The 23,987-nt window shown below is 39.1% G+C and overlaps 1 protein-coding gene and 1 pseudogene across 1 annotated transcript; one reads left to right on the top strand and one right to left on the bottom strand.

The window, feature by feature from the left end:
* LOC127429994 (E3 ubiquitin-protein ligase TRIM16-like) overlaps positions 1 to 23,987 on the top strand; it is a 534,825-nt pseudogene that overhangs the window by 107,932 nt on the left and 402,906 nt on the right.
* p2ry12 (purinergic receptor P2Y12) lies at positions 9,744 to 16,840 on the bottom strand. The gene is made up of 2 exons (XM_051679052.1): positions 16,756 to 16,840; positions 9,744 to 13,891 (listed from the first exon to the last, which is right to left on the bottom strand). Exon 2 carries the CDS (start codon positions 13,876 to 13,878, stop codon positions 12,781 to 12,783), a length of 1,098 nt encoding a protein of 365 aa, XP_051535012.1. The 5' UTR covers positions 13,879 to 13,891; positions 16,756 to 16,840; the 3' UTR covers positions 9,744 to 12,780.

Here is a 23,987-nt window from a genome sequence, read left to right as displayed (position 1 = left end):
CTTAAGATATTTCACAAAAACATTTGTCTTAAGATGGTTATTTGTATCTTCAGCTTTTGTGTGTCAATAGGAAATATAAATGTTAGACTCCCAAACATTAACTTTTGCAAATAGAAAAGATTAGAATAGAAGAACAGGGTGCTCTGCAAGAGATGGCATTGCCCCCACAGAGCCCCCCCACTGAACATCGAGTCAGTCTGGGATTACATGTAGAGATGGAAGAAATGGAGACAGCCTAAATAGATAGAAGAATTGTGGTGAATTATCCAAGAAGCTTGGTACATCCTATCTGCCAACAACCAAGAAAAACTGTGTCCAGGTGTACCTAGGAGAATCGGGGCTGTTTTAAAGGTAAAGGTTGTCACACCAAATATTGATTTAGCTTTTTAATGTTTACTGGACTTTGTATGATGTTAATTGATAAATGAAAACTATTTAAGGCATTATCTTTTAAGACATCCTCACTATGCAAAATTTTTAAGTGTCTAAAACTTTTGCACAGTACATATATATATGTGTGTGTGTATGTATATATATATATATATATATGTCTTATTGTGTATTCTATATATACTTTATTTTCTACTCTATTTACTGTGATTTCTTATTTTATTCTTTTTTTTAATTTTTATTATTATCTCTGTCTTGTTGCTGTATTGTATTGTTGTGCATTGGAAGCTCCTGTCACCAAGACAAATATGTTTGTGTAAGCATACCTGGCAATAAATCTGATTCTGATTCTTATTCAAATGATGATTTGTGTGTATTGTGTCAGAGCCAGGACTTGAACTCAGGACTCCGGCATGAGAGTCAGACTCTCAACCCTTGAGCATGGTGAATCCAACAGTAAGACACACTTAGAAGTTGAGATGCGGAAAATATTTTAATAAAAGTTCAAGCAACAAAAATCCACAGCTGGAGCAAAAACAGCAAAAAGTAATTCTCAAAAACAAGTCCAAAAAGGGCATTCCACAAAAGTATTCAAAGAATTCCAAAAATCTTGAAGCAAAAACTCCAGAGGAGAAAGTCCACAAGAAATAAAACAGAGAAGGGTAAAATCCAAGGGCAGAGTTAATCAGATGTCACAGAGTTTAGAGAAAACTTACTGAAGTTAGGCCATAAAAGCGGAAGACATACTGGACCGGGTTCTCAGCACATTCCATAGATGAGGGGAGCTTGGGCAGACGGAGGAATCTACAGGCCTTAGAGAAGCAGTCTACCATGGTTATGATGGTAATGAAACCCTTTGAGTTGGGTAGATCCGTGACTAAATCCATTGCGATATGGGACCAAGGACGTCAAGGGGCAGGTAGAGGCTGAAGGAGACCAGACGGGAGCTGTCAAATAGATTTAAAGGTGGCACACACATTGCAGTTTTTTTACATAGTCAGCGATCTCAGTTGCCAGGTTCTCCCACCAAAACCGGTTTTGCACTAACCTGCAAGTAGCTTGAGCACCTGGATGTCCAGAGCAGGCCGAGTCATGAACCCACTGAAGAACTCTGTTGGTAAGGAACTGGGAACAAAGACCTTATCTGGATGGCAGTCAGCGGGAGTGGGTTCTTGGTTCTGAGCTTGGGTGATTTCTGCCATAATCTCCCATTGTACGGGAGCGACAATGAGAGTAGGTGGGATAAAGGAAGTCACAGGGTTGTTGCAAGTAGTGGACCCATAAATGCGGGACAGGGCGCCAGCTTTGGTATTCTTGGAGCCAGGTCGAAAGTTGATGGTGAAATCGAACCTGGAGAAGAAGAGAGACCAGAGCTTGATGAGGATTTAAGCATTTAGCAGACTGAATTTACTCCAGGTTGCAATGATCTGTGATCATCAGAAAGGGATGACGAGCTCCCTCTAGCCAATGTCTCCACTCCTCGAAAGCCACCTTCATGGTTAAAAGTTCTTGGTTGCTGACATCGTAATTTCTCTCAGCTGCTGATAACTTGCGTGAGTAGAAGGCACAGGGATGGAGTTTGGCAGAAGATCCTTGTCATTGGGAGAGTACTGCACCAACTCCTGAATCAGAGGCATCCACTTCAATTATGAAGGGTCAAGTGGGGTCTGGATGATGGAGAATGGGGGCAGTAGTAAAGCGACATTTAAGGTCATCGAAGGCTTGATGAGAAGGTTTAGTTTAGTTACTGGGCTTTACCACGGAGCAATGAGGTGAGTGGGGCAGCCACCGAGCTGAAACCTCGGCTGAACCATCTGTAGAAATTGGCAAAACCAAAAAGGAAGCGCTGTAGTTCTTTGACAGACACCAGTAGTGGCCACTGCAGCACGGCTTGTACCTTGGAAGAGTCCATGGTGACCCCCTCGGGGGAGATGACATACCCCAGGAAAGAGATGGTTGACTGGTGAAACTCACATTTCTCCATCTTGGCATACAGTTGATGTTGAATGAGGCGATTGAGCACCACTCTGACATGTTGAACGTGCTCATCAAGGGAAGAAGAGTATATCAGAATGTTGTCAATGTAGACTATAACCCATTTGCCAATAAGATCGTGACAAATTTCATTAACAAAGGCTTGGAAGACAGATGGACTGTTGGAAAGTCCAAAAGGCATTACCTGGTATTCGTAGTGGCCAGTGTTTGTAGAAAAGTCTGTCTTCCATTCATCCCCTTCCCAGATGCGGATTCAATTGTAGTCATTACGAAGATCCAGTTTGGTGTAGATCTTGGCGCATCGTAACTGCTCTAATGCTGTTGGTACCAGAGGGAGGGGATAGCGATACTTGATGGTGACTGTGTTCAGGCCTCAGTAGTCAATGCATGGACGAAGACCCCCGTCCTTCTTTCCTATGAAGAAGAAAGCAGCAAAAGCAGGAGAAGTGGATGGTCGAATGAATCCTTTTTCAAGGGACTCCGAAATGTACTCCTTCACAGCTTTAGTCTCAGGTTCAGATAAGGGGTATATCCATCCATGAGGAGGAGAGGAACCTGGCAGAAGGTGAATGGCACAGTCACAGGAACGTTGAGGTGGAAGTTGCGTAGCCTTTAATTTGCTGAATGCCTCCTGGAGATCCAAATAACAATGTGGTAGGATCGAAATCTTCTCAGTGAGGATCGTCGTGGTGCATACAGGAGGGAGAGAGATGGGTTTAGGAAGGTTGAGGCAAGACTGGATACAGGAAGCACTCCAACGAATGATTTGTCCATCTCTCCAGGAGATCTCAAGGTTGTGAAGTCTCAGCCATGGCAGGCCAAGAACAATCGGGTTCTTAGGAGAGTGAGTGACTAGGAACTGAATCTCTTCATGATGAAAGAGTCCAATTTGAAGACGAATGGGCTGGGTGATTTGTTGAATCTTGCCAGAGCCCAGGGGTCATCCATCTAGAGCTGAGACATGTAGAGGAGGGACACAAGGGACAAAAGACAGATTTAGATTAGTGGCGAGACTCAGGTCAATAAAGTTACCTGCAGCCCCTGAATCTAAAATGGCAGATAATTGATGTTCACTATTTATAACATGCAATGTAACAGAAAGTTCAAACTTTTCAATAAGAATTAAGTTTGAAAGTTCTAAACTCACTGCCGCGTCCCCCTTCCTAGGGATCATCATTGGGATACATTTAGTTGAGAGGTAGTTGAGATAGTAAAAGCTCACATTGTAAGAGAAATCCTCGACACTTACTGGGTGATCCGTCAAACTTCTCAGGAAGCGAGATTCGAGGATTAACAATGGCTGTAGTGTGTGTTGTGCTGCGGGCTGAGTTGTTTGTGGAAACCCCCTTCGGAGATACTTGTGGGTTTGGCTGCACGGATTTAAAGAGTTCTTCTGTGATTGAGGTGAGCTTGCACAGCTGCTGACGGTGACTGGTAAGCATTGCTGCTTGCACTGTAACAAGCTTATGTAAGTGTTGGAAAGCTGCTGGATCTAAGTTGGGTGAATTCTTCTGTAGTGAAGATGCCGGGGCAGTTGTGTTAAGATCCATGAGCAGTTTAATAACAGTATAAATAGTAAAACAAAGTAGCAAACAAAAGGGAAAACAAAAGGCAGGCAAGCCAAGTAAATCCGAGAGACAGAGGGGTAATCCAGTAAACAGGCAATAAGTCCAAAAACACACAAGCAGGCTGGGAAATACGATGAACAGGCAGGAGTCAAAACACTGGGAAAACAAGAATGGTAAATAACGCTCACAATTGCAGACTAGGCAGAACAAGACTTCACACTGAATGCGTGTAAACAGGGAACTTAAATAGACAGAGTTAATGTGGAACAGGTGGGAGAGTAATCAGTCTGAATGGAGGATTATGGGAAATGTAGTTCGTGAAATGTTAGTACTCAGGAGATGGGGACCTCTGGCAGTGTTCAGGAGAGATAGCAGGCACTGCAGGTGTAACAATGGAAATGTCAGATTTGTTTACTCACATGACACAGATCAGATAATGTTGCACATGTGTAAACGCAAAAATCCACACAAGATCAGATTTTTTTGCATCTGATCTAAACCACTTCCAAATTTTGTTTTAAATCAGATAAATATCCGATATCTGGACATCTGACCTACGTCTAAACACAAGTCCAATTCCCCTTGGCTTTTCTTAACTACGTGTCCTTCTGAAGCAGACGTGCCTTGTAGGCACTTGCACAAAAACTCAGCTTCTCTTGTTGAGGCGTAAGTTTTGTACCTACTACCTGTCATCAAACGTGTGGACTTGGTCCCACCACTACTGACTTCTAGCCTTATTTGGACGGAAATAGATTTATATGAGGATATGGGGTAATGTAATAATTACCAGAGCTCCTCAGTAATTTTCCTGGACTTTTTCCGGACTGCACATTCCCGCGGCAGTACAAATTACAGCGTTATTGCCTACTGTATAAATAATCCCTGATAATATTTATCCAGTGTGAATTAATAAAAAGCATGTAAATCTGCCCTTTCCAGCCCTTGAGCTCTTTAAATATTAAATATTTACGCATGTAAAAGAGAAACGAGCAGTTTTTGATTATGATTTGAGCAGAGTGAGTGCGGGAAATTATGTTGAACCCTGCATTTCAGAACACAAAATTAGGCTACATAATGTTAATGGGTTGTCCATATTTCTAATTCAAGAGTGAAATACAAGATTACAGGCTTGATAATGTTACCAGTTCTGTTGTATGTAGCCAGATAGTCCAATCAATTTCTTTGTGTAATCACAGATACAGTATATGATCATGTTTAATATGTCCTGTATAATTAGTAAGCACATTATACATTTTCTAAATTGGTCAGTTACATGTGACAGCAGTGTGTAAATGCTGCAGACATACTCGTTTATGTGATTTTTAAAGACATTGCTTATCTCGTGCATGCAAATTGACGGTAAATATTACAGATGTCCGCAGTAATAATTAGCCTACTTTATGGACATATATCAGGAAAACGAATCCTGTCTGAATAGGGCTTTAACCACACTCATCTAACCGATGTTGAAATCATTAAAGCAGTGCTTACCATGGCAGCAGTGAAAATTGCTTTTGCCTTTTTTTGCCTAATTAATTGTGTGCAATTTTTCCTACTTTTGAAAATATTAAATAGCACAAGTCCATTCAAAACCCGAGGGTGAATCGTGGTGGTCATAAGTGAAAGCGATCAGTAATGGAATCATTTGAGTATGGGTGGGAGATTAATGGAAACGTGGATATCAGATACGAGTCCTGTCTTCAGTGAATGTAAACAGGAGGAACAAAAAAATTGGATCCGCTCAAAAGATTGGATCTGTGCATTAAGCCTTGCAGTGTAAATGCAGCCTTTGTATTCTTGTGGCCATGTATACATTGACTGTTAATTTGTTTTATGTTTCACACAAAACTATATACTTTTTGAGGGTGAAATAACTGGATTTTTTTCAGGAGGTTTGCATTTATTTTTTACATTGTAATGTTTATAATAACAGTCTAAAAAATGTAAATGCTTTTTAAACAACATCAACACTTGAAGTCTTATGTCATTGGGCAAAGTTCTCCTTCAAATTCTGCACCACTCAAATTGTAAAGTAGAGGTGCAGCAACAGCTCATACATGTCTTAATAGAATTGAACACCACCAAAACTCAGGTCAGGTGAAAGTTTAAAATCTGTGAGCTGTAGTACTGTAGCTGTCTCATGGAACAATCTGGTGAAAGAGCAACATGCCAATCCTACATTAAAGCCTTAGTTTGAACGTGTTCTCAATGATGATAGTCCATTTCAGGGTTACCTTTTTCAAGATGATGTCCTTTTGAGGAAGTGGCTTCCAAGTAATTAGTTGAATGATTGCATGACTCAGATTTTGGTTCCTGCTGCATTGCACTCGGTGGTAATGAAATTTGCCCATGATGAGGTTGTGGGTCTTAAAAAGACTTATGATCGTGTGCACTGGTATTTTCTTTGGCCACGTCTTAAGAGAAACATTTCACAATACATTACTGTAAGACGTGCCATACCTGTCAAATGATTGGAAAACCAAACCAGATTATAAAACCTGTTCCTCTCCATCCCATAAAGTTGATGTAAAGTCTTTTGAATATTTGATTCTGGATTGCATTAGTCCTTTGCCTCGGCCTAAATCCAGTAGTAATTATTTGTGGACTATAATTTGTCAAGCTACCCGATATCCTGCTGCATATCTACTTAGGTCAACTACAGAAGGCTCTCTCAATTTATTTCTATTTTTGGCATCCCCAAAATTATGAAAATGGACGAGGGCACTAATTTTACCTCACGCCTCTTCTCTAATGTCCTGCTTCAGCTCCGCATTAAGCATAACTGGTCTTCAGCTTAACAAGTGAAGAGTCAGGGGGCTTTAAAATGGTTCCTTCAAACCCTGAAGTCCATGCTGCGAGCTTATTGTTTGCAGTTGTCACATGACTGAAGGGTCGCCCTGGTTACTGTTGGCCTCTAGAGAAGCCTTTCAAGAAAGCACTGGTTTTAGTCCAAACGATCTTGTCTTTGGACATGAGATAAGAGGTCCGTTGGACATTTTGCATGATAACTGGTCCTCCAATGATCCTCCTGAAAACTTGAGTAATTTAGGAGTGGTTTTAAGCATCAGCTTAATGAGGCTGGAAGACTTGCCAAAGAAAATTTATGTCAGACTCAAAAGAAAATTAAACTGTGGTATGACCACCGTGCTGAATGCAGAGTTTTCAGTGTCAGAGATCAAGTGCTTGCTCTCTAACCTGTGGAAAGTTCTACTTTCCAGGCCAAATTTGCAGGACCTTTATGAGGTTGTGCGAGTTGAGTCTAATAACAGCTACGTTGTTGCTACTGACCGGAAAAAAGGCACCCGATGTTGTCACTTTAACCTATTGAAACCGTATTATGAGTGCAACAGTTTCAAGGAGTCAGTTAAGCCCGTAAGTATAGCAGCTTGTTCTGGTGTTGCTGATTCTCTAGATCCCTTGGTGGCAGCCAGGGATGATGAAATGAGTATTCTGGATGATGGTGTTTCACGAGTGTGTTTGTGCCGTTGTTAAAACATCTTTCTGATTACAAGCATGTAGGGTTAATTGATTTGAATAAAGAATGTCGTTGCATGTTCTCTGATACTCCTTCTCAGACACATCTTCTCCAACATGATCACTGATGTTGGGGAAGTAAAACCTGTGCCTCAATGCCCTGTTAAAGAAACAAAAACATCTTTCTTCTGAGGTAGAACATCTTCTAGACAATGACCTCAATCATCCTCCAGCTAGGTGTCTCCATGCTTGTTGGCGAATAAACCAGATGGTACTTTACATTTTTGAATGGACTACTGGAAAGTAAATGCTTTGACAAAACCCAATTTGTTACCATTACCTCAAAAAGTGGATTGCGTGCGAGAATTTTTTGCTACACTTTAAAATTGAAATATAGCAAAAGATGTGGGGAGACAAGAGTAGTGAAAACACAGACAGACTTATTGACAGTTTTGTATATATAAAAACAGCAAACTCCGAAGTTCTGATAGCAATAACCACAATTTCTCTGCTCCAGCAGTGGGAACCGGGAAAAGAGACAATATGTGCCTGAGCGAACGAGATGGCACAGCTCACAAACACTCGTCTCCCATTGCACCCTCTCCAGCCATGGAACACTCAGCTTACATATGACTGAAACACACTCTGCTCCGGTGTGCCCCATCAACAATCAGCTCATCTGGCTACAGCACACCTGAGAGCGATTAAGAGAGAGGGAGATAAAGAGAAAAAGACAACACACAAAAATACACAAACGATATGGCCGAGAATGTCACAGTAGGGTTCACCAAAATAAATCCAGTTTATTCTAGAACCACTAGATATTGCCAAATTACAATCGTACCCAGTTGATATGACCATACCCAAACTTTGAGGTGTAGTTTGTGCTTTAGAGTGTGCTTGATGGTGTTAATGCTGTTCTGGGCCAATCTGTGCAACCACTGAAAGAGTTTTGAAATTTAAAGGTGCCGCAGCCATGCTGACATCTCTTTTAAAAATAGGAACAGCACCAAAATTCAGCTGAGATGAAAACTGTAAAAGAAGAAGCTCTTTATGTTGCCATATTACAAAGTCAGCCGATCTCTGTAGATTTGAAAATAGCCAAACTATGAGGTGTAGTGTCCTTGAGAGGGTGCTTGATAATGTCAAAGCTGTTTTGGGGAAATCTGTGCAACCACTGAAAAGATATTGACATTTTTAGGTAAAAGCTGCCATACTAGGAGTTCAAAAGGGTGCGTAAAGTTTACTAATACTTACCAACATTTATCCAATCATTTCAAAGAGTGATATAAAAATATGACCTAAATGTAACCAGGGTGAAAGTTGGAAAACTACAGCACAAGCTTTAATATGTCCCATGGGGTGTAGAATAGGTTTTTCTACTTGTTTAGGAGTAATCTTTTCAATTGTTATGTTTAAACCAAGAGATGTCTTTAGTAATTTTTTATCTTTATTATTTTTTGAGAGATTATCTACAACTTGTTTTGGAACCTTTATAGATCAAGTCAAGCAGAATTGTTCTGCTCAGAAGCCTTGGAAGCTTGGCAAAATATATAATGTAATTTGTAGAGGGTCCCTTTCATATCATTGTCATCACCACCATCCATAGAGATCAACAGTTTTGTCTGTTTTTAAACGACTTGAAGGGAAAACAGCATTGTAGCTGATTGCCATATTTCACAATAATAGTAATTTACTGATGTAAACCATTTTGCATTCACCGTTAGAAAGCTATTGAGAAAAGAAATCTGAATATGTGAATATGAAATGTCCTGGTTACTTTCGTAACCTCCGTTCCCTGATGGAGGGAACGAGACGTTGTGTCGATGTAGTGACACTAGGGGTCACTCTTGGGAGCCCCAAACACCCCTGCTTTTTGAAAAAAAGGCCAATGAGAATTGCAGAGTGGAATTTGCATGCCACTCCCACCAGACATACGGGTATAAAAGGAGCTGGTATGCAACCACTCATTCAGGTTTTGTGCTGAGGAGCCGAGACCAGGTCCTGGCCATTTCAGCGGGTAGTTCAGCGTTGTGGCAAGAGGGACACAACGTCTCATTCCCTCTATCAGGGAACGGAGGTTACGAAAGTAACCAGGACGTTCCCTATCTGTCACTCACTCGACAAATACCCTATACAAAATGCCACAACTAGCTGAACTGTGTTACGTGAACTGGCGGTGTGTGACAGGCAGACTGCTGTGTGCCTCGTAGCCAGTGTACCAGGCCATCACGTAACCTCCCCCAATGCTCTTATGAGCGTTGAATGGTCCATCAGGAACATGCTTATTGTACAAAGGAATCAAAAGTTACAGCATTTGGAACTCTGGTGAACTCTTTTATTTATTTTTGTATTTTTTTCAAAAACCTCTCCAAGCAAGTAATTTAGGTGTTTTATTGAACATTAAAACTGCTTATGAATGCAAACATATCAATAAATCATAAAATACTTCTCCTTAAATCAAATAATTACCACATCATGAAAAACATGTTACATGCCACATTCCAACACTCAGAAAACATATATTGAGCGCCCTCTTGTGCAAAGTCTGTCTAGGTGTGCTCTGGCTCTGCCCACCCACGTGGGGTCCACATGTTTGGCCTGCCTTTTTTGCCAGAAATGCATCAGAACACTCTAGATATCCAATGACAACAATCTAACACATATATAAGGGGTACTCAATAGGCGGACTCCGGTCCAGATTCTGACCGAAGGACCATTAAATCTGGACCGAGCTCTGAATCTTTGTGCTATATATCTGACACCTGGCTAAGTGATTGTGTAAGCATGCGCACAGAGCAGGAATAAATAGTGTTCAGCACTAGAGAGATATATTTCTCTCTGGAGCGGGAATAAAGTGCATCAAGCGCTACACGCTTTATTCCCTGGCATTGAATGAACTTTATTCCCGCTCCGCGTGCGTTGCCTCTCTCCCCACTATAGACATGAGGTGCCGCATAAAGCCTTATTTACTGTAGGCCTACGTACGAGTTGAGGTAATAACAGTAGTGGAGACACAGCTACAGATTCTGCCATCTTTCGCTAAACATGCTGCAGAAAACAAAAATTAAGCAAAGTGATCTTCATCTTCATCTGTCTTCATCTGTATGATATGTGATTCAGACTAAGTTCAGCTAAGCCAGGTTTGTGTCAGGACAAGTTAACATGAACCCTTTAGACTACAACGTTTTTTCAGTCTAAATTTAGCTTTATTAATCAACATGTTAGGAGACTTTCATAATAAACAAACAGATTTTTGTTCTAATTTTGTGAAAATTAATCAGAGATGTCATCATGGCATGATGGAAAGGTAAGCCTCTTTTATACTTAAATTAAGCAAACAGCTATTTAATGCTTCACTGTTATGTAAATTGTTTGTTTGTTGTTAATAGATTCTCACTTTAAGGAAAATATAAAAATGGTCCATTCAGACTTTTACATTTTTATAAAATTTTCTCTCGGGGACACCCCTGAACCCCCATACAGTGTTTTCTATCTGTCAAAAGGCCTCCCTCATACTGTACATAGGTATATATTCTGAATGTAGAAATATTTCAACACAAAAACTGGACTGCTGTCATTCAGTTTCAAAACAAACTGTTGATCTTATCTTTTAATATTCATATCCAAGTGCCTTCGACTGATGAAGACTTGATGAAATATTTTAATCTTTTGGTAGAAAAGATCTCTCAGACCCCACTACTTTAGCTGTTTCTAGGCTCTCAATGTCCTCATCCCTGCCCAGTTTTGAAGAGACACTTTTGACTGTTTATGAATTATTATTATTATTATTATTATTATTATTTTTACAAAGTACTATTGCTGTCAATGTGGCAAGTTATAAAAACTATTAAAAAAGATACATAATTTCCTAGCCATATAACTACTGACACCATGTAAGCTACATATTATTATCTGGACCTTTGCCGGGAAAAAAATGTAGAGACCAGACCTCTTGGAACTTTAACTGAGTACTCCTGACATACATGATACCCATGACCGGGCATGTGCTATGCCACTAGCCACATTAGTGTGTCATGACACTGAAGAATAATTCAAGATCTACACATCATATCATGTTTGGAAAACTCAGTTTGAATTGGGATCACCTGCTACAAGTTACAATTTGCCAATTTGCATATTTTGTTTATTTTTCATTAAAGGGATATTTCACCCAAAAATGAAAATTGTCTCATCATTTACTCACCCCTCATGCCATCCCAGATGTGTTTGACTTTCTTTCTTCAGCAGAATACAAATGAAGATTTTTAGAAGAATATCTCAGCACTGTAGGTCCATACAATGCAAATGAATGGTGATCAGAACTTTAGTGCTTCAAAAAGCACATGCATTCATAGTAAAAGTAATCCATGGGACTCCAGTGGTTAAATTAATGTCTTCTAAAGCAATATAATTGCTTTGTGTGAGAAACAGATTAATATTTAAGCCGTTTTCACTATAGTTGTTTACTTCTGGTTGCTCTCCAATGAGTTTCCATGAGGGGAATCAGTTCACACAGACTCTCGCGTGACACAAGCGCTCTGGCATATTCAAATGAAAGCAAAACAAATGAAGCTTGTGAACAGCATTCTGTTGTTAACAAATCGAGCTGCACTTCTGGTCGTATCATGTCAGTTCTCGCGTGAATATGCCAGCTCTGTTACATCACACGAGAGGCAGAGTAAACTGATTCCCCTCATGGACGCAGAGAGCGACCGGAAGTAAACAATTATAGTGAAAAGGACTTAAATATTGATCTGTTTCTCACCCAAAGTGGTTGTATCACTGGAGTCGTATGAATTTCTTTTACTATGATTTTCTGTGCTAAGTGCTGATCAACATCCACTAGCACTGTATGGACCTACAGAGTGAATAAAGTAGTTTGTACTTTGAGTGAAACAAATATGCATGTTGTGCTCAACTAACTGAGATCTTTCTAACAACATATAACATATGGCAATCTGATCTTTTTAATGTTTTTACAGATTCTTAATATGATTGTTATGATCACAAATTTGCTAATTATAAAAACGGAACAGTTTTAATTTGTCAACAAAAGAACTGGTCAGATCTGCATTTGTGGAATGACATCATGACAAGTTAAATTTGAATATTAAAAAATCTGTAGTCGTGCAACCCCTAGTTGGAACTATGGCACAGTTATGGTATCAGACGGTAATACCATGGTAATGAAATGATATGTGTCAAAAAAACACTATAGTACCATAGTACATGCCCAAAACACCTTTGTAGTACCATATTACCAAGCTAAAGCACTTTTTGGTACTTTTATATAAATGTATTTACTCATTGTCACAGTCATTTTGGATGAGAAGCATTGAGACTTTCTCCATTATGGCTGTGTGTTGCCCAGCGGTGTGCTGACCGTATCTGTCCCAAGCTCCCGCAATGCCCTGCAGCGTCCAGGAGAAAGACGCAGAGTGTTAAACAGGGAGCTCCTGAAGGACTTACAGAGGAAGAAGTAAATGAGTGGATCGAGCACTGAATTAAGCGAGGAAAGCCACAGTGTGCTTTCCTTCAACTGGAAGAAAAATAACTTCTGCTGGCAGTTAAACATGCGTCCACGCGTCTGACTGATGGTGTATGGAACTCGGGCAAAGTGAAAGGGTACAAAGCAAATGAAGAAGACCGCCAACACCAGAAACACATTGGCCTGTATGTTTTTCTTGTTTGGTTGTTTCATCGGAGCAATAGCTCTTCTTGGGTGTCCTTGTGTCACCCTGTGTTGAGCTTGCGTCCGGGCGTAAGACTTGTAGAGCTCCTTTGAGATGAGTGTGTAACATATTATCACAGTTACCAGATTTCCCCAGAATATCACCTGGCAAACGTGGTTGACAAATTCATGCCACTGCAGTCCCAACTCTGTCTTTAGATCGCTGCACTTAAAGCGAGCTGAACTGTTCGGACGGCTAGTTAGGATGACGTTGGGTAATGAAAGAGCCAACAGTGAAATCCAGATGAAGCCAGAGAGAAGCTTTCTGTGGAATAGACGTCTAGGGCTGGTGCCTACAAAGGGCCACATGGTCTTTCTACAGCGGTCGATGCTGATCAAGCCAAAGAACAGGATGCTGATGTACATCGTGAGGTAAAAGAGCACGGACGACACACGACAGACGAAGACACGCTCGCCAACTGATGCTAAGTTTGAGTCGGCGAGGATCTTGAAGGGGAAGGTGAGCGTCATGATGATATCGGCCACCACAATGTTTTTCAGGTAGATGATGAAGTGTGATTTGCTGGGGATTCGTAGGAACACCCATGCTGCCAGACCATTTAGAGAGAAGCCCAGGATGAAGAGAATGGTGTAGAGAATGGGAAATACTGTCATCTTCAGAGCGCTGTCACGGGAACAAGCCTCCATTGAGTGATTCTTATTGGTCTGATTGAAGTAATTGTCTGTGACCCGAGTCAGTGCTGTTGTGAGCTCCATAGATGTCTGATTCCTGTTAAAGACATAAAGCAGCGTAAAATATAGATATAGATTGTTCAAAGTGGCAACTACCACATTACACGTACTATTTCTTCAGTACTGTATATATTTTGGCCACAGCATGAACCTACTACATTAGCCAAACTGTGCAGTATAAAGTGGATTTTAGAGTTCTGGTCTTGGATGCTGATTGGTCAATACAGTGTTTCAGCCATACTAAAATGTGCAATATTGTAACAGCTATGATCTGTTCACCATTTCACCGAGCAGCACCCATAGAGTATCACAGTTTTTTATACATAGCTATGTTATGCAGTGTTGGGGAGTGGTGAATTAAAAGTAGCAACACTACTAACTTTATATTTTTAAGTGTAAGTTTCACAAAAGTGTAGTTTTTCGGTTACAAGCTACATTTTCCAACAAGTAGCGCTGTAGTGTCACAAAATGCTACATTTGCCATATTGTATTACGCATGCAGCTATAGAGCCGAGGGAGTAATAAAATACACTCAGCTAGGGGGCCTGGGTAGCTCAGTGAGTATTGACGCTGACTACTACCCCTGGAGTCGCGAGTTTGAATCCAGGGCATGCTGAGTGACTCCAGCAACATCTCCTATGCAACCTAATTGGCCGGTTGCTAGAAAGGGTAGAGTCACACGGGGTAACCTCCTCGTGGCCGCTATAATGTGGGACTTTGCCTTCTTTTTCAAAGCAAAATATTTAGTTAAAGGTATAGTCAGTATTTTTTTAATATGGGATCTTGGACTTACACTGACACCCAGGGGCCTGGATGCAGCATCATTCAAACACAGTAATGTATCCAATAACAAGGCAATTAAGGAGATTAAGCAAGTAGTATTTGGCTGGTCATGTGATCCTAACATGGCAGCCCCCATGAGGAGACCCTCTCCATATAGAATAAAACAGCTTTTATAAGGTTACTGATATGACTAGAGTCTCCATCTCTTGTGAGTGGTCTTGATTTTATTCATACTGTATGTTTTACAATTACAATTAATTTCTTTAGCAATAAAACTTTTTTAATGAGCAAAAAGATAAAAATAAATAATGAGTGCACCTTTAATTGCTGCTGTTTATCACTATATTTTGATTCAGTTAAAAAAAAATAGGCAATTTTCTTGTTTAATTAGTGTAGAGTAGCTTGACTGTAGTTTAACTAGTTTAAGTAAGTTATGAGTAGCTTGTAGCTTCATTTCAAAGTAGCTTCCCCAACACTGCTGTCATGTCAGGGACTATATATTCTAGTGGAAGGATGGCACTTAATGAATTTGTTTAACAGAATCATGTTTTAATGAAAATATGTGTTAATTGTGTATTAACCATTTTATAAAAGCAACAAGGCTTTTTTTTTTTTTTTTTTTTCAGATAAATCTAAGTGTAGTAAGTTTTATTCTTAAAACAAGAAAAATAATATATATATATCTGCCAATGGGGTAAGAAAAAGTAATTTATTTAAAAGAGAAAACAAGTATATTTTTCTTACCCTACTGGCGGATATTGTTCTCGTCTAAGCATAAAGTTTTCAAAATGTTATGAGATTTCTCTGAAAACAAGACTCAGTATATTATGCCATTTTTCTTGTCAAGTAAATATATCTTGTTTTGAGAATATTCAGATATTTTTACTGGAAAACTAATTAAATTTTTTTTTATTTTTATGCAGTGAACACCCTTTAACTGTGACTGCATTCACAATATAACATGACCTCTTGAATCTTATTGCAAAAATATACAACAGCACACACTGCATTGAATTCTGTATCCCACAATAATATGTGCCCAGCCAAACATATCCAGTGTGATAAATTTGAAGTTAAATCATCAGCAAATTTTAACATCTCCTTCTTAACCCATTATTTATTACTTTTATTTTTCAAATAAAAAAAGCAAAATAACTGTTTTCATTTTGAGAAGATAACTGCTTATATTGCTCAATGAATTAAACATGCAACATGATAAAGTAAATTGATAACAATATAGATTTAAGATTTATGTAGATTTATCTTTGCATAATTTGTACTGTTTCATATTCTGTTTGAAAAAAAAGCAGTATATTGTGAATACTGTGCAGTATGCAGTACACTAGTATTCCTTTCCGAACATTGCCACTGAGCAGGGCAGTGCACAGACATTTTTAAGGGCAGCATTATCTGTAAGGCTGTATTCTATTTTATAATAGAATAATATATTATGCCAAAATAATAAATGGACATGAATGTTTTTAGTATATCTATCCTTAATTATTTCCTCAAATCATCCCATGGTCCAGATTGGACTCGATCTAAACTGGCTGGTGATTGACACTCCTGATATCCTATATGTTTGTTAGATTGTTTAAAGAAAATAAAGGTAATTATAACCAAAAGGAAAATATGATCTGGCATTTTTACATGTTAAATGGCATAGGTGCAAATAGAGAAATATGCGACTGTTTGTATGATATCAATGATACAGTAATAAAGGTCTGGAGATGTGTAATAAACTAAATAAAATAACTACGAAAAAAGCTCATTTTTACAAATAATAAGAAGAAGAAGAAGAAAAAAAGAAAACCCAGTATATTCTGATGAGTAATTCACTTTTAAAAGGTTTGATAAATGAATAAAAGTAAAATAATTTACTTCACTTAGAGGGACACCTCAGCCCTCGTTGATACGGGCCACTGTGGCCACCCCCCTGTGCACATCCCTGCCACTGAGTGGTATTTTTCTTTGCATAGATTTTGATTATTTGTGAACCATTTTACTTAGTACAATAAAGGTATGAGTACAGTATAACTTAGAATAATAAATGACACTTTGAGAATTTGAGAAAAATGAGGAGTCACTGTATTATGCAAAATGAAATACTGAACTCACCCCACACACCAAGACTCTAAGACAGAATGTGACCAGTGTTTCCTCAGATAAGTCTCGAGTCTCCTCTGATTGGCAGTTTTTAGGAAAAGAGCTTGACTCTAGGGACTTTTCTGAAAGGAATTTATTTTTACTTTCTCCCTTCTGCTTTTGTCTTCCTGCTATGCCATGCAGTCTCTAGAACTATTAACTGAAGTCTGAAACCTTATCTTAACTGTGTCTTATTTCGACACACTTGTGCTGACAAAGCCAGAAATTAAACACTTTTAATATACACAGCGCAGTGTGTATTCCAGGGGCATTTCTAAGACTTGAAGAGGTTCGGGGCTTAGCGTGGGGGGGGGGGGGGGATGTGTTGAAGCAATATTATTGCGTAGCCTACATTTAAAATTACATTCGGGGCTACAGTCAAAACATTCCCAGAAAAATGACCTGGCAACGCCTATGGTGTATTCTCATATACATTTTGTTGCTGTGGTAAGACAATATCTTCTAAGATTTGCAAATGTAAATGTACTGTAAACTATTTCACGAATTTATCAAATGTTTTTGTTGTTCTCACTTACACAGAAGCCCCTAGTTTAACACACAGGGTTAACTGACAGCTAATGCTACAAAAAAAAAAAAAAAAAAAATCATAACATATGTTGCCCTTCCGGAACACCTCGACAATGCAAAAAATAAAAAATCCCAGGGACACTGAGAATTGTGAAATTAAGCCAGATTTTATCTTTAACTTTAATTGCAGAATACTATTTGTCTACACATGATTTTTCAAAATGATTTTTATTATAATATTGCATTTACGTATTAACAAACATACATGAAATAGGTACAAATTAAATGCAAAAGTACAATGAGTTTATTAATGTGGTCTACAAAGAAGAGCTGGTCATCTAGAATTGCACCAAGCTTTTTAACACAAGGTGATGGAAGCATGCTACTCATGAGCAAAGATTCAAGGAGCCAAACAAATAAGTGAATGAAGACATTGGCACTTTATTACAACTTAATTCAGGAAACACCATTGCACTGACTTGTTAAGAAACCTGAGGGCAAAGTTCACTATGACAAAGTCACGAGTTGATGGCTCTGTTGTCTGGATCACTTCTGTTTTTTCTCATATATTCTTGTGGAAAAATAGCTCTTGTTAAATGTTTAAGAGCCAATAATAGTGTAGCTCAGCTCACCTGCTGGCGTATCTTAAGGCATGGGTGTCATTTTGTTTAAAAAATTGGTAGGGACAGTTTCAATGTGGGGGTGGGGGTTGTGATGTCACGATATGGTGAAACTCATTAATAGTATTTAGATTTTGTATAGATAATGTCAAATATTTTTTTACTGTTTATATATACAGTAATTCTTGATGAGCAATTCATGTGAATAAATATTTCACATAATGAATTTGATAACTCGATCCATACATCCATCACTTGTCAGATTTTGATGGTCAATGGATAACTACATGAATCTGAACCCTGAAAACCAGAAAGACTGATTGGTCTGACGGTAAAGTTTTCGCCTCTAAAACAGGGAGTTCCAAGTTATAATCTGGCGTAATACAACTTTTATTTTAATAAAAAAAGATTGGATTTGTACGTCAGTGGATGTATATCATGAGTGGGAACATATCTGTTTGCATTTTACATTGCAATTTACCTGTAAAGGAACATGAGCTGCATAACAGCGGCTGTGTGCACGTCATCCTCACCCACTATCACTCAACTTCACTGATAACAGCCCCAATGAGCACTCAACAAACTCAAGTACTGAATCATCACTAATTATAACACACACAAACTAAATGGAAACTCCTGCTCAAGAACTGCAGATTTTTCTTTAGCATTAGACACTTAACTGACGAAAGTCTAATTCAGAAAGTGGTGGGAAAAACTTTGCAAAGGCAAAAAGTAGGGACATGTCCCACCCGTAAATGATGCCTATGTCTTAAGGCCAAATTATACTTGTTTTCCCTGTTCCAGATTGGTCAAAAGAGGATACTTTTAAAGACTGAGCATTCCACCATGTGTGAGATGATCTGGAACATGTAAAAACAAAGTAGATCCGAGCATTTACTCCACTCTCCTCTACCTCATTTAGCACCCTTATATAGCAGTTTTATTAATAAAGCAACATTAAAGGACTCGCGTGTGCCATGCTAGGTTCAGACGTGTGAACGATGAGCTCTGCGCACTTTGCTAGTTTTAATACTTTTTGTGTCATAAACCAGTGAAATTCGATGCACCCTGATTCTTAACTGTTCTAGGAAGACAGTATGTCAAAGTATTCAAAATCCTTTGGCTCTGGAGACATTAAAAGACACTTACTGTAGATGCTCAAACGCAACAGGCCAAAGTTGATTTGGACAGTGAAGTGCGGGAAATTCGCCATCAATCGACAGACCTCTCAGCAATGCTGACGAAGGTCGTTGCTGACTTGGAGGATCTTGCTGTAATATGTCGATCGATCACTGCCATGGAGATGAAATTTACAGAGTTGGTTACAAGAGTGGCGGATGTTGAGTAACGGATCGATTATCTGGAGTCATCGGAGGAGGAATTAGCTGCTAACTTGCTAGCGACCAAGGCAGACTTGGAGTGTGTTTGGGACAGGTGGAAGACTTGGAGAATTGTAACCAGTGAAACAATGTCTGAATTGTTTGAATTCCTGAGGACAAAGAAGGCCGAGATATGGTGAAATTCCTAGACGGGCTCTTCCCGATTCTGCTCGACATAACAGGCCATAAGCTGGAAATTGAGTGAGCTCACAGAGTTTTGGCTCAGCGATCCGCTGAGGAAGACAGGCCCTGATCAATTCTGACCAAATTTCTGAGATCATTCTATAAAGACCTTGTGTTGCATGAGGCGAGGAGTAAAGGAAAGCTTTCATGGAAGAAACACAGCATTTTCTTGTTCCCATACTTTGCAAATTCAACAAGAGAGATACGTGATCGATTTAAGGAATGCAAGAAACTCTTACATCAATGGAAGGTTGCTTTTGCACTGATGTTCCCGGCCAAATTGAGAATAGATACTAAGGATGGCCGAAAATATTTACATGCCCACAGCAAGCAATGTCCTTCATAAAGTCAATGACTGAGTAAGTTATTTGTGGTTCTCATGTTGCAGCCGAGTGGGCCTGACTCACTGAACATTCACTTGACTGTTTTTGTTTCTTTTTGTGCTGGTTCTGCCTAATGGCTGGAGTTTGTTTTGTGGAATAACACTCCTTTGGGACAGTTTGTGGATGAATCTGCACGTCCTTTGTACTATTGCCTGGAGTTTGTTTTATAGATTATTTTCAGTTTTGTAATTCTGTCACAAAATGTGTATTGAAACACCAGACTTGAGCAGTCCGATGGCAAAGTTGTCGCAGGGGCTCTCGTAGGCGTATATGGACTGTTTGAGTTTAGAGGGATGGACGCCGGTTGGTGCTGTCATGCGCACGTTTTTCTTTTTTCTGTTTTTGTTTTTGTTTGGGGGGATGTTCGAGTTTCACTGTTGCACTAATGTTGGAATGTGGTCATTATAATTTTATTTTTGACACAATCTATTTTTTCTAATATGTCAAAATATCAAATATATAGTTAATATAAGTGGATTGTCTCTCTCCATGTGGAATGTGAATGGGTTGGGGCACCCCATAAAAAGAAGGAAGGTTATTTCTTTTCTTAAACGTAAGAAATATGATATAGCATTTCTTCAAGAAACGCATATTTCCCCGCAGAAAGCTGGAAAATTTGGGAAGGTATGGGGTGGACATTTGTTTTCTTTAGTGCTGTCTCCTGTAAGAGCAGGGGAGTCATTACATTGATAAGTAAGCATCTACATTTCAAATGTGTCAAACAGATTAAAGATATATTAGGAAGAGTCATTATTGTTTAGCAGAAATTCAGAGGCAACGGTTGATTTTGGCTAATATTTACGCACCTAACGCTGATGATCAGGGCTTTTTTATAGATCTTAAAGGGATGTTGCAAACTGCTGGCACCCCTCATGATATAATATTGGGAGGAGACTTTAACCTTTTGATGGACTCAGTCCTTGATCATAGTGAAGCAAAAGTGTGTAAGCCCCCTAGAGTGACAGTGATGCTTCACAGGATGTGTAAAAATCTTGGTCTTACAGATATTTGCAGACTTTTGAACCCATCTGGTAGGGACTATACATTTTTTTTTCATCAGTCCATAAAATTTATTCTATCTAGAATAAATAAATAAATCTATTCTAGAATAAAATGTATTCTAGAATAGATTTATATATATATATATATATATATATATATATATATATATATATATATATATATATATATATATATATACAGGTGCATCTCAATAAATTAGAATGTCATGGAAAAGTTCATTTATTTCAGTAATTCAACTCAAATTGTGAAACTCGTGTATTAAATAAATTCAATGCACACAGACTGAAGTAGTTTAAGTCTTTGGTTCTTTTAATTGTGATGATTTTGGCTCACATTTAACAAAAACCCACCAATTCACTATCTCAAAAAATTAGAATACATCATAAGACCAATTAAAAAAAACATTTTTAGTGAATTGTTGGCCTTCTTGAAAGTATGTTCATTTACTGTATATGTACTCAATACTTGGTAGGGGCTCCTTTTGCTTTAATTACTGCCTCAATTCGGCGTGGCATGGAGGTGATCAGTTTGTGGCACTGCTGAGGTGGTATGGAAGCCCAGGTTTCTTTGACAGTGGCCTTCAGCTCATCTGCATTTTTTGGTCTCTTGTTTCTCATTTTCCTCTTGACAATACCCCATAGATTCTCTATGGGGTTCAGGTCTGGTGAGTTTGCTGGCCAGTCAAGCACACCAACACCATGGTCATTTAACCAACTTTTGGTGCTTTTGGCAGTGTGGGCAGGTGCCAAATCCTGCTGGAAAATGAAATCAGCATCTTTAAAAAGCTGGTCAGCAGAAGGAAGCATGAAGTGCTCCAAAATTTCTTGGTAAACGGGTGCAGTGACTTTGGTTTTCAAAAAACACAATGGACCAACACCAGCAGATGACATTGCACCTCAAATCATCACAGACTGTGGAAACTTAACACTGGACTTCAAGCAACTTGGGCTATGAGCTTCTCCACCCTTCCTCCAGACTCTAGGACCTTGGTTTCCAAATGAAATACAAAACTTGCTCTCATCTGAAAAGAGGACTTTGGAACACTGGGCAACAGTCCAGTTCTTCTTCTCCTTAGCCCAGGTAAGACGCCTCTGACATTGTCTGTGGTTCAGGAGTGGCTTAACAAGAGGAATACGACAACTGTAGCCAAATTCCTTGACATGTCTGTGTGTGGTGGCTCTTGATGCCTTGACCCCAGCCTCAGTCCATTCCTTGTGAAGTTCACCCAAATTCTTGAATCGATTTTGCTTGACAATCATAAGGCTGCGGTTCTCTTGGTTGGTTGTGAATCTTTTTCTTCCACACTTTTTCCTTTCACTCAACTTTCTTTTAACATGCTTGGATACAGCACTCTGAGAACAGCCAGCTTCTTTGGCAATGAATGTTTGTGGCTTACCCTCCTTGTGAAGGGTGTCAATGATTGTCTTCTGGACAACTGTCAGATCAGCAGTCTTCCCCATGATTGTGTAGCCTTGTGAACCAAACTGAGAGACCATTTTGAAAGCTCAGGAAACCTTTGCAGGTGTTTTGAGTTGATTAGCTGATTGGCATGTCACCATATTCTAATTTTTTGAGATAGTGAATTGGTGGGTTTTTGTTAAATGTGAGCCAAAATCATCACAATTAAAAGAACCAAAGACTTAAACTACTTCAGTCTGTGTGCACTGAATTTATTTAATACACGAGTTTCACAATTTGAGTTGAATTACTGAAATAAATGAACTTTTCCACGACATTCTAATTTATTGAGATGCACCTGTATATATATATATAAGTCCCTCATTTCAACTGTTGTTGATTGTTCAGTTGGAAACATTTTAGTCTCAGATCACACCCTGGTGAGTTTAGAGGTGTTGCCACATACAGAGAAAAATAAATAATATAGTTGATGCTTTAATGTATCCCTTTTACAAAATCCTGAATTCAAACAAATGCTAAAGGCTGAAATTAGTGTCTATATGGAGACCAACTGGTCCTCAGTATCCTCTGTGGGCGTGGCTTGGGAGGCACTTAAGGCAGTTCTTAGGGGCCGGATCATACAGTATGCCTCATTCACCAAAAAATCCAAAGCACGAGAACTCGTGGAGTTGGAAGGGAATATTAAAAGTGCTGAGGCAGAGCTGAAGCACTGAATGTCGTCTGATGGCCTCAGAGAATTGACCCGATTGAAATACAGATATAAAACCATTTTGTCGCGGATGGTGGAGTTTTGGCTATTCAGGGCAAGACAGTCATATTTTGAGTCAGAGGACAAAGCAGGGAAGATTTTGGCTAGATATATAAAGCAGAGAGAGTCTTTTTCTACCATTCCCTCAGTGAAATCTGCTGGTGGTGAAATATTTACCACAGCCATTGATATTAATAATGCTTTTAAAGAATTCTATCTTGATCTCTATAGTTGCACGTTTTCATCTACTGATGAAGACATTAGAAACTTTGTGGAACCATTAGAACTAACTAAGCTGATGGCTGAGCAAAAAAATTCTCTTGATTCTGAAATAACCTTGGAGGAGCTTGGCGAGGTAATTAAGGCCTTGCCAACACAAGCCCGGATCAGTCTGATTCTTAAAAATGACAAAGATCCAAGCGGGTGTAAGTGTTAACGTCCAATTTCCCTGATCCAGCTAGATGTAAAATTATTGTCCAAAAATTCTGGCTAACCGATTAAGTAAAGTTATGACATCTCTTATACATATAGATCAGGTGGGGTTTATTCATGGCCGCAGCTTTTCTGATAACATTAGGCATTTCATCAATATTATGTGGTCAGTGGCAAATGATCAGACTCCGGTCACGGACATCTCATTTAAAGGCATTTGGTATGGTAGAATGGGATTATCTTTTTAAGATTTTGGAAATATACAGGTTCAGGAATACTTTTATTGGATGGATTAAGTTACTTTATAGACACCCTGTAGCGGCGGTACAAACAAATGGATTAATTTCAGATTATTTTACTCTAGATAGGGGCACCCGGCAGGGCTGCCCTTTTTCCCCATTATTGTTCTGCTTTGCCCTGGAACCATTAGCAGCCACGATATTCCAGGGATGGTGGCGGGAGGTGTGTCGCATCAGGTTTTACTTTACGC

This window comes from Myxocyprinus asiaticus, chromosome 39, assembly GCF_019703515.2.
Source record: "Myxocyprinus asiaticus isolate MX2 ecotype Aquarium Trade chromosome 39, UBuf_Myxa_2, whole genome shotgun sequence".
Lineage (NCBI taxonomy): Eukaryota > Metazoa > Chordata > Actinopteri > Cypriniformes > Catostomidae > Myxocyprinus > Myxocyprinus asiaticus.
Note: the sequence above shows the minus strand (reverse complement) of the source record. Positions and strands in the feature narration are given on the sequence as shown.

What these genes read in the sequence shown, in the direction of transcription:
- p2ry12 (XM_051679052.1), bottom strand. Translation starts at nt 13,878, where the DNA reads ATGGAGCTCACAACAGCACTGACTCGGGTCACAGACAATTACTTCAAT.